General features: G+C 37.9%; 1 protein-coding gene across 1 annotated transcript in view; it reads left to right on the top strand.

Annotated features, from left to right (window-relative positions):
• LOC122808188 (alpha-2-macroglobulin-like protein 1) overlaps positions 1 to 8,211 on the top strand; it is a 452,973-nt gene extending 444,762 nt beyond the window's left edge. Inside the window, exons 26-27 of the mRNA XM_044079156.1 lie at positions 7,563 to 7,719; positions 8,107 to 8,211. Coding sequence (XP_043935091.1) covers positions 7,563 to 7,719; positions 8,107 to 8,211 — 262 coding nt within the window. The remainder of the gene's footprint in view (positions 1 to 7,562; positions 7,720 to 8,106) is intronic.
• Positions 8,212 to 13,850: the final 5,639 nt, after the last annotated feature.

The following is a 13,850-nucleotide window of genomic DNA, read 5'->3' as shown; positions in this document are numbered from 1 at the left end:
CTACAGCAACAGCTGTGCAGTTTTCCAGATTTAGAAGATGAATTTGGGCCCTCAAACCACAGAGAGAGTTGTGAGGACAACAGAAATGTGTTTTGAAGGCAATTGGACCACATTAGGTATGTCCAGTGGACACGTGTGAAATGGATAACTATGTATGGGGGAATATTTTTTTGTGGGGCAGCAGCCCACTTTTTTTCTTTATTAAGGAGAGAGAGTAGAATGTCGGGGAAGGGCTGTAGGTACATTTGGAGAGGTAAGTTGGGTAGGAGAGGTTGCAGTAGCATACAGACAAGACAGACAAGACAATGGACAGGGGTGGTGTATGACACATGAGGGGGGTAAACACTTTGGATGGGGAGGGTGGTTGGAAATCAGAGGACCATGTGCCCCCAGATGGATACATTGGGGCTGAAGTCCCCACCTGTGGGCAGTCAGCACTGCCCCTTCACAGAATGGAAGGTGGCTGTGCTGTGTGCTGGACGTCAAGGCTACCTTGCCCCTCGAGGTGCACCAGTCTGCCCTCTAACTGGTGCAGGTGGGCATCCAAGTCTAGCTTGATGGCTCTGCACACCAACACTGGAAACTGTTGTTGGGTGACCAGATTCTCCCTGCGCCTGGGCCCAAAGGGTGGATGAGCCCCATCCCCTGAGGTGGTTCCACCCAAGTGTGGTGCAGGACCAGCAGAGGAGGCAGCTCCAGGTTGGCTCCCAGACATGCTGGGACCCGATGCAGTGGCCAGATGGGGCAGGAAAGGCAGATCCACTGGGACTGGGCTTCCCAAACATGCTATGGTGATGAGGTTTGTCAAAGATTATTGGTAAGTCATGAGCAAAACATTTCAACATTAGTTATAACAGCATGCATGGGTGTTCCAATTCACCCAGAACAATAGAATTTACAAACATTGCATATCAAACAGAACACATGCATAAATGGAATAACAGTCATTATTGTAACAGCATACCAGTAACAGTTATGGCAACAGGCCAACAACAGTGGAATCTGAACAAGGTATGTTAGTATGCAACCATTGAACTACATGAACAATAATACAACACAAGTCCTAAGATTAGGTTTTGAGAGCAACATACCCATAGTATTTAAAAATAATTAGTGATGCAAATAAGAGGTGGGGGATATAACAAAGTCCATTACCAACTGTACAGGCTATATTTTTCACAACAGTACTGCTCAATACTCTACAGGTCTGCCCTTAATTTACATGTACCTGTGGCATATAGCTTCTGTAGCACATACATACCTGTTAAGCTGTTGACCTAGAATAGTATGGGGCAAGCTGTGAGAAATATAGGTATACAACTAGAGGGGACTCGCACATATCAGGCTTATCTATGTAACTAACACATACACTACACTGATATTGTGTGAGTGTGCTACTGGCATATTTATACTAGATTTATGTCTGTGTCCAAGGTTATTGGCAACAGTGATCACTAGCCATGACAGCGTGACACTTGAGAGACATGTATTGTGCACAGTGCATGGGGCATATACCTATCCTGCTGTCATTTGTAGGCATGGGGTTCAACAATAGTACATTTATACACAGTTTATTAGTATACCCTTTATACAGCTAATAAAATAATTTCTTTACTTGTATGCCCTGTGGAGAAAATATCTGTTAACACTACCTGACTGTTTCTACAAATAATCAGCATTACTTGTGTGTAACTATAAACACATCTTAGTACCAGTCTCTGAATTTGGACTGTAGTCTGTGTGTGCAAAAATGGACAACATATTTATTACTTATCAGACTGAGCTACTGGGCCACTGCTGTTGGCTGCTTGACTGATTTCTGTCTAGAAATCACTTGGTTACAACTTCTGACGTTATAGGTAGAATTTCACAGAAGACTATAGTGACAGTTGAACATACATGAATGAGATCCATGCATGATAGATAGTTAATGAACTGTGTATTAATACTTTGAATGCAGGTGTACACATTTAACGGCTAGTGGATGTGAATATGTGTGATCTGTACAGCCCATAGCAGGGTGCTGGTTTGCATGGCCAAACAATATACATTTGCACATTGTATGTTTGCAGTCTCCACCTTTTACAGTCTCATACTTTCCTGCAGCAGCATACCTACATTCAGGACTAAATATAGCTGAAATGCAAAAATTAACACAAGACAATGCTGCTGGGAACACACTATAATACATTACACATTACTATTCAAGGTTCAGATCTTAGTGCAGATCACATTTCTAATTTCCTTTGTATCTTGTTATATAGCTCCACATATACAGTTTGGCATAACAGCTGCTTAGCAGACAATCCTCAGTGAATGCATGCTCTCATAACCATATTTGCTGTGTAGCACATGTACACTAGTAATTCTTCAACAACAGACCAGATTTAACACAACCGTTTGTGGGAATAAGCTTTATTTAGGGTGAAATGACAAAGTGGTTTATTACATTCAAAATTATAAATTTAATTGCACTGCATATCCTGTAGATGATGAATGTATGTCAGTTGTTGCTTTCACAGTAGCAAGCACAGTATACTTTATTAACAGATTCATTCATACAAAGTATTACTACAGTACTGGCTTCCTTTAATCAATAGTAGCTTCTTTGTTGCCTTCATCTGTATTTCACAGTACCTGACATTAGTCACTTATAACTTTCTTATTTATTGTTCTATATATTGCAAGTTAGATCTGTACTCACCACACTGTTGGTGCAGCTTTGCCAGACATATGCCATGGTCTTCAATGTTACAGGCCCTCTCCTCTGCAGCTGTGGGGGGAAAATACAACATTATGCATACCTGTCTATCAGAAATTCATACTACAGTCTGATAAATCACTAGTTGAGATACTTACTAACTTCTGGGACATACTGGGCCCAAGCATCTTGGATCCATTAGGCCAAGAGAGCCCCCTTCCTCCATTTCAGGTCAATGATGGACCTGCTCACTAGAGGGGGGATGCCAGTGGCATTGATAAACTCATGCGTGAGATGGTCCCAGGCCTCAGACTTGTATTCTGATCTCTGGTACTGGCCCTGCAACAGTCTGTCATCATGGTTCTTAACGAGGAGCCCAGCCATGACCCTGGACTCCAACATGCCCCAGTGCTGTGCCCAAAAGTGCGCTCCCTCTCCTGCACCTGCCATAGTTCCTACAGCAATCAGAATCTAGCAGGTTCTGCCTGTATTTCTGCCTGTGTGGTTTAAATAAGGCCATATTCCCACACTTTGCCATCACTGGACCATTTTTAAAAATGCTCAGCACAGCTCAGTTGTGCACAAACTCTCTAAGCAGAGTTGAGCAGTGCTTAAAGTGGCAAAAACTTAGCAGTACGTAGTGCACAAACCAGCTAAGTGGAGCTCAGCGTTGCTAAGTAGTGCTAAAACAGGTCCTGTTTAAGCATTGTTTAGCTTGGCTTAGTAGTGCTTAGCAAAACTTAGCTAAGGGCAAACAAAAATTTTATGTAATAAAAAAATTATTGATATTAATTGCACATTATTGATACATTAATTATTAAGTGTATGCATTTTACTTTACATGACCTCCACCTATGTGCTTTCATTACGTTACCTTGGGGGTGTCACTATAATGTATCAGACACTTGTGTTTAAATGGTGATTTTCAACTCATATCTCAACTGACACTGGGATTCTGGACCAGCTACACTACCCTGGTTAACAAATATCACTAACTACATAAAAAATAAAAGAAATAATATACAAATGCTTTGCCATGTAAAAACTGACTGCTCTGTTGGGGGATTCAAACCGTACACCTATTGCACACAAAGCCGCTACTACAACCACTAACTTAATTTTGCTGTGAAAATTTCAGGTATACATTTCTATATAGCTTCTCCATAAGTTTAAGCACTGCTGAGCAAAGAGCTGCGCCGCACAAACACGCTCAGCTATGCTTAAACTTTAAAGAAAAACAAATAAAAAAAATTAACCATTTATTATACATTAAACATTACACTAACAATTGTTAAATAAGTGTCCAAGGATAGTTTCTTGCTTGTTTTATTGCTGCACGGCACTTTACAATGCAATAGGTGTGTTACAGATACTGTAACACACCCCCTACATGACATTACAGCTTACAGTATTCATTAGTGTCCGAGGACACTTTCTTTATATTTTCTTAGTGCCGTACGGCACTTTCAAAATGCAGGGTGTATGTTACAGATAGTGTAACACATCCTCTACATGACATTACCTCATTTTCAGGTCAGCCTCTCAACTGTACAGATATTCACACAATGTCCACATTTGTGCCTCATATTTGTGGTCCATTTTTCATGAAATTCTGTTTCTTTGGCAAATCACTGGTCAAATCTTTACAGACTGCAGTTAAAAACTAATGACAGGTATTTGAGTTTCAGGCAACATACTCTTCAGAAAATACATGCTAATGCATATCCTGTCATTCTATCATATTTTAAGTGTGTAAGAGCAATGATTTCAAACTGTCCCTATTTTGGGGCTTTTGTCCCACTTTTACTAATGGCTTTGTCCAGATTTCTTGCTCTAAGAGTTATGAGGTATGTGCCCGAGAACACTTTTTTTATTGTAAATTGCCATACGGCACCTTCAAAATTCAGGGGATGTGTTACAGCATCTGTAACACACACCCTGCATAACGGTCACTTCCCATTCATCATTTAAGTGTCCCAAGACACTTTCTTTATTGTAAAGTGCTGTACAGCACTTTCACAATGCAGGGGGTATGTTACAGTATCTGTAACCCCCCCCCCCACACATAACATTCACTTCCCATTCATCATTTAAGTGTCCCAGGACACTTTCTTTATTGTAAAGTGCCGTACAACACTTTCACAATGCATGGGTATGTTACAGTATCGGTCACATACCCCCTGCATAACATTTACTTCCCATTCATTATTTCAGTGTCCATGGACACTTTATTATTGTAAAGTGCCATACAGCACTTTGACAGTGCAGGGGGTGTGTTACATATCTGCAGGCACCATCTCAGCCATGCACCTTCATTAATATGCAAGGTGCACTGCCAAGAGGGAGATGCGGACACAGACACCATTCTCTCCATGTAGGAATAATGCTATTCCTACACAGAGTTTATTAAATCCTGGCCTATATCTTTAGGACTTTGTAACTTTCGATCCACCTGTTTTCTAGTTTGATAATAAGATTATTACAAAGGCAGATAATTTATATTCTATTCCTGAAATAACATAATATATTCAGAATAAAAAAAACTACAACTCAGAACAATTATTTGAAAGAATTACTAGTGGTTGTGAAGTATACACAAAAATTTAATTACAAATTGACAACATAGAGAACTATAAATGCATTCTGTTATTGGATGGTGATTTAAAGTTAAAAGGAAGAAACGATCCTTTATTCTATTAGTAGGATACAGCATGTATTGATGGATTGTTAATGAAAGCCTATCCCAAATTTATTATTTTTAAAATGACCATGTCTGAAACAAACCCAGTCTCCTAAACTAAGAGGTATAAAATGTGCACAAGTAAATCTGTTTTTTATATATTTATGTTGTAGTGCAATATTCTTCACCTATGAACAAAGTAGTTGTATGTGTATAAATGCAGATCACCCATAAATAAAGCACATGAGGCAATCTTTCTGAAATGACACAATCAAATATAAATCATAGCTGAGCAGGCCGAATTTCACCCTTTCTTTATAGGTTCATAAGTACTTAATAAGCTATTGATCTATGAGGCTATTACAAAGCCTGGTCTTACATTCTCATGGCAGTTTTTTAGTCTTGTATTATGGTTTCCTATCTAGTCATCCAAAGTTTGCTTAAATAGAGTAAGAGAAGTATTTTACTTTTGAAGTTGGTTCTGCAACAGTGCTTTTATCTGTGATGTGGTCTACTGATCCAACATGACCTACTTATGTTGCAAAAGAGATTGTGATCCCTTGATTGGGTGTTTACACTTCCACTGGACTTGTGAATGAGTAACAGATTTGATAAGATAGGGTCTGCTGAGGATCTATAAGTGAGGCAGAGGTGAACTATTAGCCAGCATGATACAGAGAAAAGGGACAATACATTGATCTGGTCCGCATAGTTCTTATGATTTAGGCACTTGATTTTTGATGAGAAAGCATTGTGGTCATTACAGCTGTGCAGATGTTTGGAGATGGTGCACACTGAAAGGGCCAATATTCAGTGATCAACCTAATAAGAGCTGAGTACATTGGAATGATTAAATTCCTCAACCTGGACACCATAACTTTAGTTATAAGATGTGCCGTTGAAAAAAGACTTCCTTACAATAGTGGATATGTGTTGATCAAAGTACAGTTCATTGTCAACATAAGTTCTCTGATTCCTGACTAAGGGAATCAGCTTTCATGATGGAGGTTGTCATTGTGATAGCTACAAAGATTGTGATGCTTGCCTAAGGATGCTTTTGTACATTTCTTGGCATTAAGCTTTAGTTTGTGGTTTTGACAGCAGCTATTTGTTTGGGAAAGGCTCTGCTGGGCAATCATATTGTCCTCTGGAGAGTTTTATGGTGGCACCAAGTGCACAGTTATCCACTAACTTAGTCAGCCATATACTGTTAACATTTGTATTGACATCCTCTCCAAAGAGAAGTAGTTCAAAAACTGAGCCTTTGAGAATACTGCTAGTGAATTTTTTTTATTGAGGAAATAGTGCTGCCTGCCCAAACTTGCTCTGTTCTATTTGAGAATCTTTCCTCTATTACCTGATATTGTGAGACCATGAATTAGTATGTATAAGTAAGGATTGTGAGGGTGCTGTACTGATTTTTCTCTGAACTTTCAGTAGTTGTGAATTCAGGGGAAAATGCATCGTATGCTTTGCATGAGAGAAGTCTAATCTGACTTTTCTTTGTGGTCCCTGAGAAAAAAATGTATGAATGAATATATAAATGAATAAATAAATAAAATAAAAGGATTTGAATTCTCTGACACATTTTTGGAAATCTTTGAAAACTAAAAAATCAGAAAGAGTAGCACATCAACTTGTACCTTTTTTTGTCTGTAGCTTTTAGATGTTCTGTACAGTAAAAGCAAGTACTTTCAAATTCCTCAGTTAGATTTTAATATTAACTGATCCTCAGAGCCTTAAAATGTTTAAGGAATGTATTCATTTAGATTACCTTTATACAGTATTTTTTACTAAAGTTCAACAATTCCAAACTGCTGCCACGTATCCGACGATGGATTGAAATGAGAAGACTCAGTTTTGAGTAGCTGCTTTCAGTGAACAATATCAAGTTAACATTTTAACCTGTCATTCCCAATCCAACATATACGATTATATGCACATTTGTTGTGCTGATTTTTGTTGGTGTGAAACCATTGAAAATGAGTTGTGATCATTATATGCCACACTTGTAAAGAAAGAAATGCAGGAGTTTCAACAAGTTATCAAAGTGAACACAGTTACGCAAACAGTATCAGTACCTGATAATCAATGGCAATAAGAAGTATGGTTTTAATGAAAAAAATCCAGCTACAAATATAAGACCATGCATCATTGTCCTGAATTTCATTTTGCATATAGGCTCACATCATTTGTAGCAAGCCAGTTTGCAAAAGCTTCAGAGTTCACATTCATTGATGGGAATGTAATCGACTGTGCTGTCCAATGGATACTGCAAAAACAACTGGAAAATGGCTGCTTTGAGAGGACTGGCAGGATCTTTCAACCATCTCTTAAGGTAAGCGATTGTTCAAATGCTGGTAATATGTCATCAATTTAAGTCAAAAAATGACATTTTGAATTATGTCCCTTGTATAAGTATTCAAAAATACTGTTTGCTAAATCTTACCACAAACTAAAATAGGTTCACATGGACCTGATTGATTATACTTGTCCCTTATTAGATTAATAAGAATGAGCAAGTATAAACATTTCACAGTGTTGTTGTACTACATGTACATACAACCTCACTGAATCACTGTAGAAGCCCATGTTAAAATGTTATTCACGTGTTTAGTATTCATAAAGCATGCAACATTGTCAAGTCACTTACTGACCCAGCACTGAATGCTACTTCTTTTAATTTATGTGCTCTTACACACTGTTAACTATTTTTTTTGTCTAGACTGCCGTGAATGATGATATTTCCCTTTCTGCGTATGTCTGCTATTCGCTTCAGGAACTTCCAAATCGCACAGCACAAATCGTAAGTATATGGCAATTAAGCTAACATGTTGTAATGTGACTATATACTCCCTGTATATGTTTTCTATCTGATTATAAATCAGGATAATTGAAACAATTGCCAGAATTATAGAGAACAGACTTATCCTTAGATTACTATATTATTTTCAGCAGTAAAAGTTTAAAGGGAGAATATTATGGATTATTAAGTATGTTAAGTATTATTACTGCAAGATCATGCAAACTGTGCAAACTTTAAGTATTTTTGAATTATTACTTTAAAATATTATACCTATGTCAAGTATCTTTCCTTGTATACAAATCAACATTATGTCTATATTTTTATGTGATGTTACCATGTGGAGTTTTCCTCCCTGGCCTCTGCTGAAAGTGGGTAACAACCCAATTAGACTTTCCCAGTAAACAAATGTAAAATGAATAAATAAATAAATAAATAAAATTATTGCAATTGCATGAAATACAATACAGTGTTTGGTGAGCATTAAACGCATTATATCTGAAAAGTACATAGCAGTTCATACAATGATAACATCAAACAAATGCAGAATTTCATTTAGGATTTTTAATGGAACTGATTTTGGCTGAATTCACTATAATGCTTCAACATGAAACATTAAGAAGTGTTTTCAACTGAATAAAAGATTCACATTAAATTAAAGTGTTATTACTTTCATAAGTTAATATGGATACATTTTCAGATGTTTTACATTTAAAATTGCTTTAAACAAAAGAAAAAAAAATCTTGCTTGGCTTATGAGGGGAAGTGACATAATATGAAACAAATTTTAAGTGTAAATTGACACAGAGTTCTTACGGATTAAACTCCAAAAGTACTGCCCTTTTATAAAGGGGTCATTAATGTCCATGAATACAAGTTAAACCTTACATTTAAAAGCAATATTTACAGAAGTTAGCAAGCATAGATTTCCAGGTGTTTTAAATTTTGAATTGTATTAAGTAGAAGAGAAAAAAAAAAGAGTTGATACATTAAAGAAAGATAGGTATGACAGAGAAAACAAGGCATAAAGCAAAGAAGAAATTATGTTTTAAGTATGAATTGAAGTCATACACAGCTTTGTTTGAATAAACTCCATAAATATTGTTCCTTTCAGTCCAGGCTATTATTTATTTGATCATAGATGTATCATATCTGTCTTATAACTGGGAAAAAATTGCATTTAATAAAGTTTTCATGTCTTCGTGATCATTACCGATCTGCCTTCATGATATTCCTGGCTAGGCTTCATAATGAGTTTCAGAGCAGGCAGAGTATGGTTGTGGTGAGTTACCATTACATGACAATCAACATGGCTTCATAATGAGTTTCGGCACAGGGAGAGTAAGGTTGTACTGAGTTACCATTATACAACATTCAACATGGCTTCATAATGAGTTTCAGCGCAGGGAGTGTAAAATTGTATTGAGTTACCATTATATGACAATCAACATGGCTTCATGAGTTTCAGCACAGGGAGAGTAAGGTTGTACTGAGTTACCATAATGCAATATCCAACATGGCTTCATAATGAAATTCAGCACAGAGAGAGTAAAGCTGTACTACGTTACCATTATACGCCATTCAACATTAAAAAAGAGATACTATTGATGAGATCACATCCACACACTCATGTATGACATGATTGAGTTATAAAAAAAAACTCATATTAGTTTTCCAACCTTTTTGTATACAGAATACCACTGTAATATGTGTACAGAACACACTGATGTGAGACTACAGATATATATGCACACTCATCATATGAAGCTTTGTAAAATGCTGCAGTGAGGCTGAATTCAAAACAGGTACATGTAAAAATTAAAAATACAACAAACTTCCTTCATGGTGTAGTGTAACACAAATTATCTTTAACAACATGAAGACAAATATTCAGCTACAGCCCCCTGCCCCAGTCCTCACTAATTATGTATACTAATGCTGAGATCGCACAGTCCCCAGAGTAAGGGCATATTCCTCTACCACAAAGACTGTTAGTCTCACAGACCTGTCAACCAACTGTTTTGTCGGCCAAAGAGTCCCTCTATGAAAGGGGACTTCTCTTTCCATCCCTCTTATACAAACATGGCTGTATAAGTTAGGGGGTGTAGGCAGAAGAGACAAGAACTCCACATGGTGGATGCAGGGGAGTTTGCTCAGAATGAAAATACTTGTTATGTTTTTTTTTAACATGTTTGAGTTGTGTTTCTCAATATAGAAAAACTGATGAAGTATAATTAATTTCTGGATGAACTGACCAAAATTAGGGAAAGCGTAAAAAAATGAAAATAGTCTTACAAAGTGTTCTATATAGGGATAGGACTGCCTGTCTGATGCATCATGGACTGTGGTCAGAAAGCAGCAAATTCACAAGCAGCTTTAATGGACTCAATCAATTTCATTTTGATCTTATCCATTTCTGAGTGAAAACTTATTTAATGGCCAACTGATTGAGGTTGTTTCACAAAAAGTACAGTATGACACACAAACTGGCTGCCATTAAAATGACTGCTTCTGTTTATCATCTGTATGCCCAGCGTGAAATTCGGCTGCACAGTGAAACATCCTTGTTTGCTGTTAGATACTTTAGACTGAATTTATGGTCATCCAGTAGTGCCTTGTATCTTAAAATGGTATACTTCCATTCTTCCATCTTCTCCTAGAATGCTATAGGTCATTGTTTTGATAGCTAACAACCACTGGGGCCCTTACAAGCCTAGCCATGCAACCCAAGTGTGACCCACAAATTTGACTTAAATAGGGGGTGATTTACTAACTGCCTCTGTCCATTAGAGACTTAGGTGCCAGACCAGGGGTGAATTTCGTATTACCTATCCATTACCAATTCATTGGTCCAAACTGTGCTTAAATAGAGATATGGAGGAGCTCTGCTTCACATGGATGAGGATCCTGTTCCAAAGAATTGAAATTCTCTGAGAATCATATCTGTCTCTACAACATGAACTATTTATGTTACAAGCAAAATTCAGGTCTAACTGTAAAATCCAAAAATCAAGTAAAATCCAGTAGTTCTGATGCTGTTTCTTTTGTGGTGTGCAAAAGGTTAATCAAAACAGTGTCAGGGAAGCTTTGTATGCTAGGCAAAAATTACCTCTGAGAAGTCTGTATGATACCAAGTACATAGACAGGGCTCTGAGGTGATCAGCATAGAACATTGTGTTTACTCTCTATATTCCTTTTGTAAGTAACCTTTGGGGACATTCAGTTTGCTGTATGTGTCTAGTTAGGTACATATGAAAGTGGGCATTATACTCTATGATGGGTCTGATGAGGGCCAACTACAGAGTTATGATGACCTGTCTGGGCCTAGATGCCATGCCCTTGCTTCTTACTATACTGGACACATGTTGGTTGAACGCTAAGTTACTATCTACTTGAGTTCATAGACTAAGGAAACAACATTTAGGAGGTATTTTATTGATGGATTAGTTAACAGGAGTGTCCGACTTCCCAAAAGGTACTGTAATGCATTTTCTTAGTATTGGGTTTTAAGCCATGGCTTTGGCACCAAACATTTGTCTTTGTGAACGTTTTTTGAAGGCTGTTCCCATCTTGGGTGGATTCAATGACTGCTCCTAATTTGTAGTCATCTGTGAACTTGGTTAGCCAGAGGCCTTTGACATTGGCTTTGACATCTAAGAAGTAGATGCCAAAGAGAAGTGGGTCTAGTGCAAAGTCCTGAGAGACTCCAATGTTGACTGGTCTCTTTGTGGAAATGGCTTCGATGATCCTAACCTCCTGGGTTCTATCAGTGAGTCATATAGTTATCCAAAGTGTTATAAAGGGGTTTGTGCCTAGATCCATAAGATTGTTTACAATGCCTGAGTGGTCTATTGTATCAAATTCTTTAGTCAGATCTACGTAGGCAGTATGCACCAATTTCCCCTAGTGCATTGACCTAGTGACCTTTTTAAAGAAGTCTACCAAGTTTGTAAGCATGACCTTCCTTTGACAAAGCCAAATTGGGATGCATCAAGTGCCTGGAGGTCACCTATGTCCTTGTTGATATTCCATGACTCTGCAAATAAGACCAGGCAGAATAATGGGTCTGTAGTTTCCAGGATCTTTTGAAGATCCTCCCTTATCAAAGAGTATGGCCATTGAAGTCCTCCATTCTTGTGGCATAAAACCTGTTTTAAGGCTATAGTTAAATAATGACTCCAGGGGTCCTGATAACTTGCATTTTAGATTGCTCAGGATGCATCCTAGGATGGTATTATGGTACACTGTGGTTGTGTTTTTTGTTTTTGCAACCCTAAGCAGTATATGCACCCTAGTTATAGTTGGACTGGTTATGTTTCAGGGTATTTTTTGGGGGATGGTTGAGAGGGAGAGATAGATAAAGCTGAACCTGAATTTGTTCACTAACAGGTTTGCTATGTTGCCAGGCTCAGTGAGTGTGGCACCATTAACCACCAGTTCAGCACATTGCTTTGTGCTGCCCTTGAGGTTTCTGACATAGTTGAAGAAGGCCTTATGATTATCTTTCACCTGAGAGTTTATCTTAACCTCAGAGTTGTCTTTGCTTGACCTAATTATCCCTCTTAGTTGCCAATTTAGTTAAATGAGATCATTTTTATCATTATAGGAATTATCCTTCCTGATTTTTGCCAGCATTTTTTTCTTTTTTTTGTATATCATGTTTAATTTGGCATACCAATCAGGTGTTTTTTTTCTAGGCCTAGTTCTGTGCTTACTTCTGGTAGCAACTGCAACCTTTATGCAGCCATTGACATGGTTGTACAGTTTCTAAGAGCAATTCAGCATAGGTTTGTGTGTTCTCATGGTTTATTGGGACATTGATACTTTACAAACCATCACTTAATAACACATACATTACCTGGAATAGTCAGACATTACCAGGGAGTACGACACATAGCGGGCAGGGTGGGGAGGGAGCAGTGCAGCATTTTTCCATATTTGTGAGCAGGAGGTCCAGTATGCTGGAGCCTATGGTAGGTGTTTTCAATATTTGGTCAAGGGTGTTTGTATTTACATAGTCCAGTAATCTTCGTGCCTGTAGATTTGAAGCCATGTAGGATTCTCTGTCTATAGCAGGCTAGGAAATTCTCCTATGAGTAAGATGTCAGGTTGGATGGTGAATGTCTCCAGTAGGTCTATGTATGTATTGTGAGCTTTTTGAGACACGGGTGTGAGCTATAGCTGACTAGGATATGATACAAGATTTTGTCTATGACACTCTGCACATGGAGGAACTGCAGCATATCAGCCTGCTTGACCACCATAGAGGTGTGTTTGTTATTAATGTATACTGATTAACCTCCACCTTCAGGCCTTGTCTGTGTACCTATTGGTCTAAAAGTGTGAAACGTACCAAAAACCTTGGGCTGCTGGGGTGTTCTCTGCCTCATTAAACCATGTCTCGGTAACTGTACAAATGTCTATATTCTTGAGAGTGAGGAGGATATGGAGGGAGTGTAGTTTTTTATTTATTTATTTATTTAGGCTTCTGGCACTGAGCAATAATACCTTGAGGTTCAATTGAGCTGATTTTACTGTCTCTCTAGGTTTGTCAATTTGGCACTGCTTAAAAAAGTCATGATGGGGGTTGATAAAGTTTTAGCCAGTATTCAAAAGCCTAGAGGGGAAAGGTGCAGAACATCCTTGGCAAAACAATGTAGCCTGTT

This window comes from Protopterus annectens, chromosome 8.part0 (assembly GCF_019279795.1).
Source record: "Protopterus annectens isolate FY-2018-M chromosome 8.part0, PAN1.0, whole genome shotgun sequence".
Lineage (NCBI taxonomy): Eukaryota > Metazoa > Chordata > Ceratodontiformes > Protopteridae > Protopterus > Protopterus annectens.
This window is presented reverse-complemented; position numbering and strand designations above follow the sequence as displayed.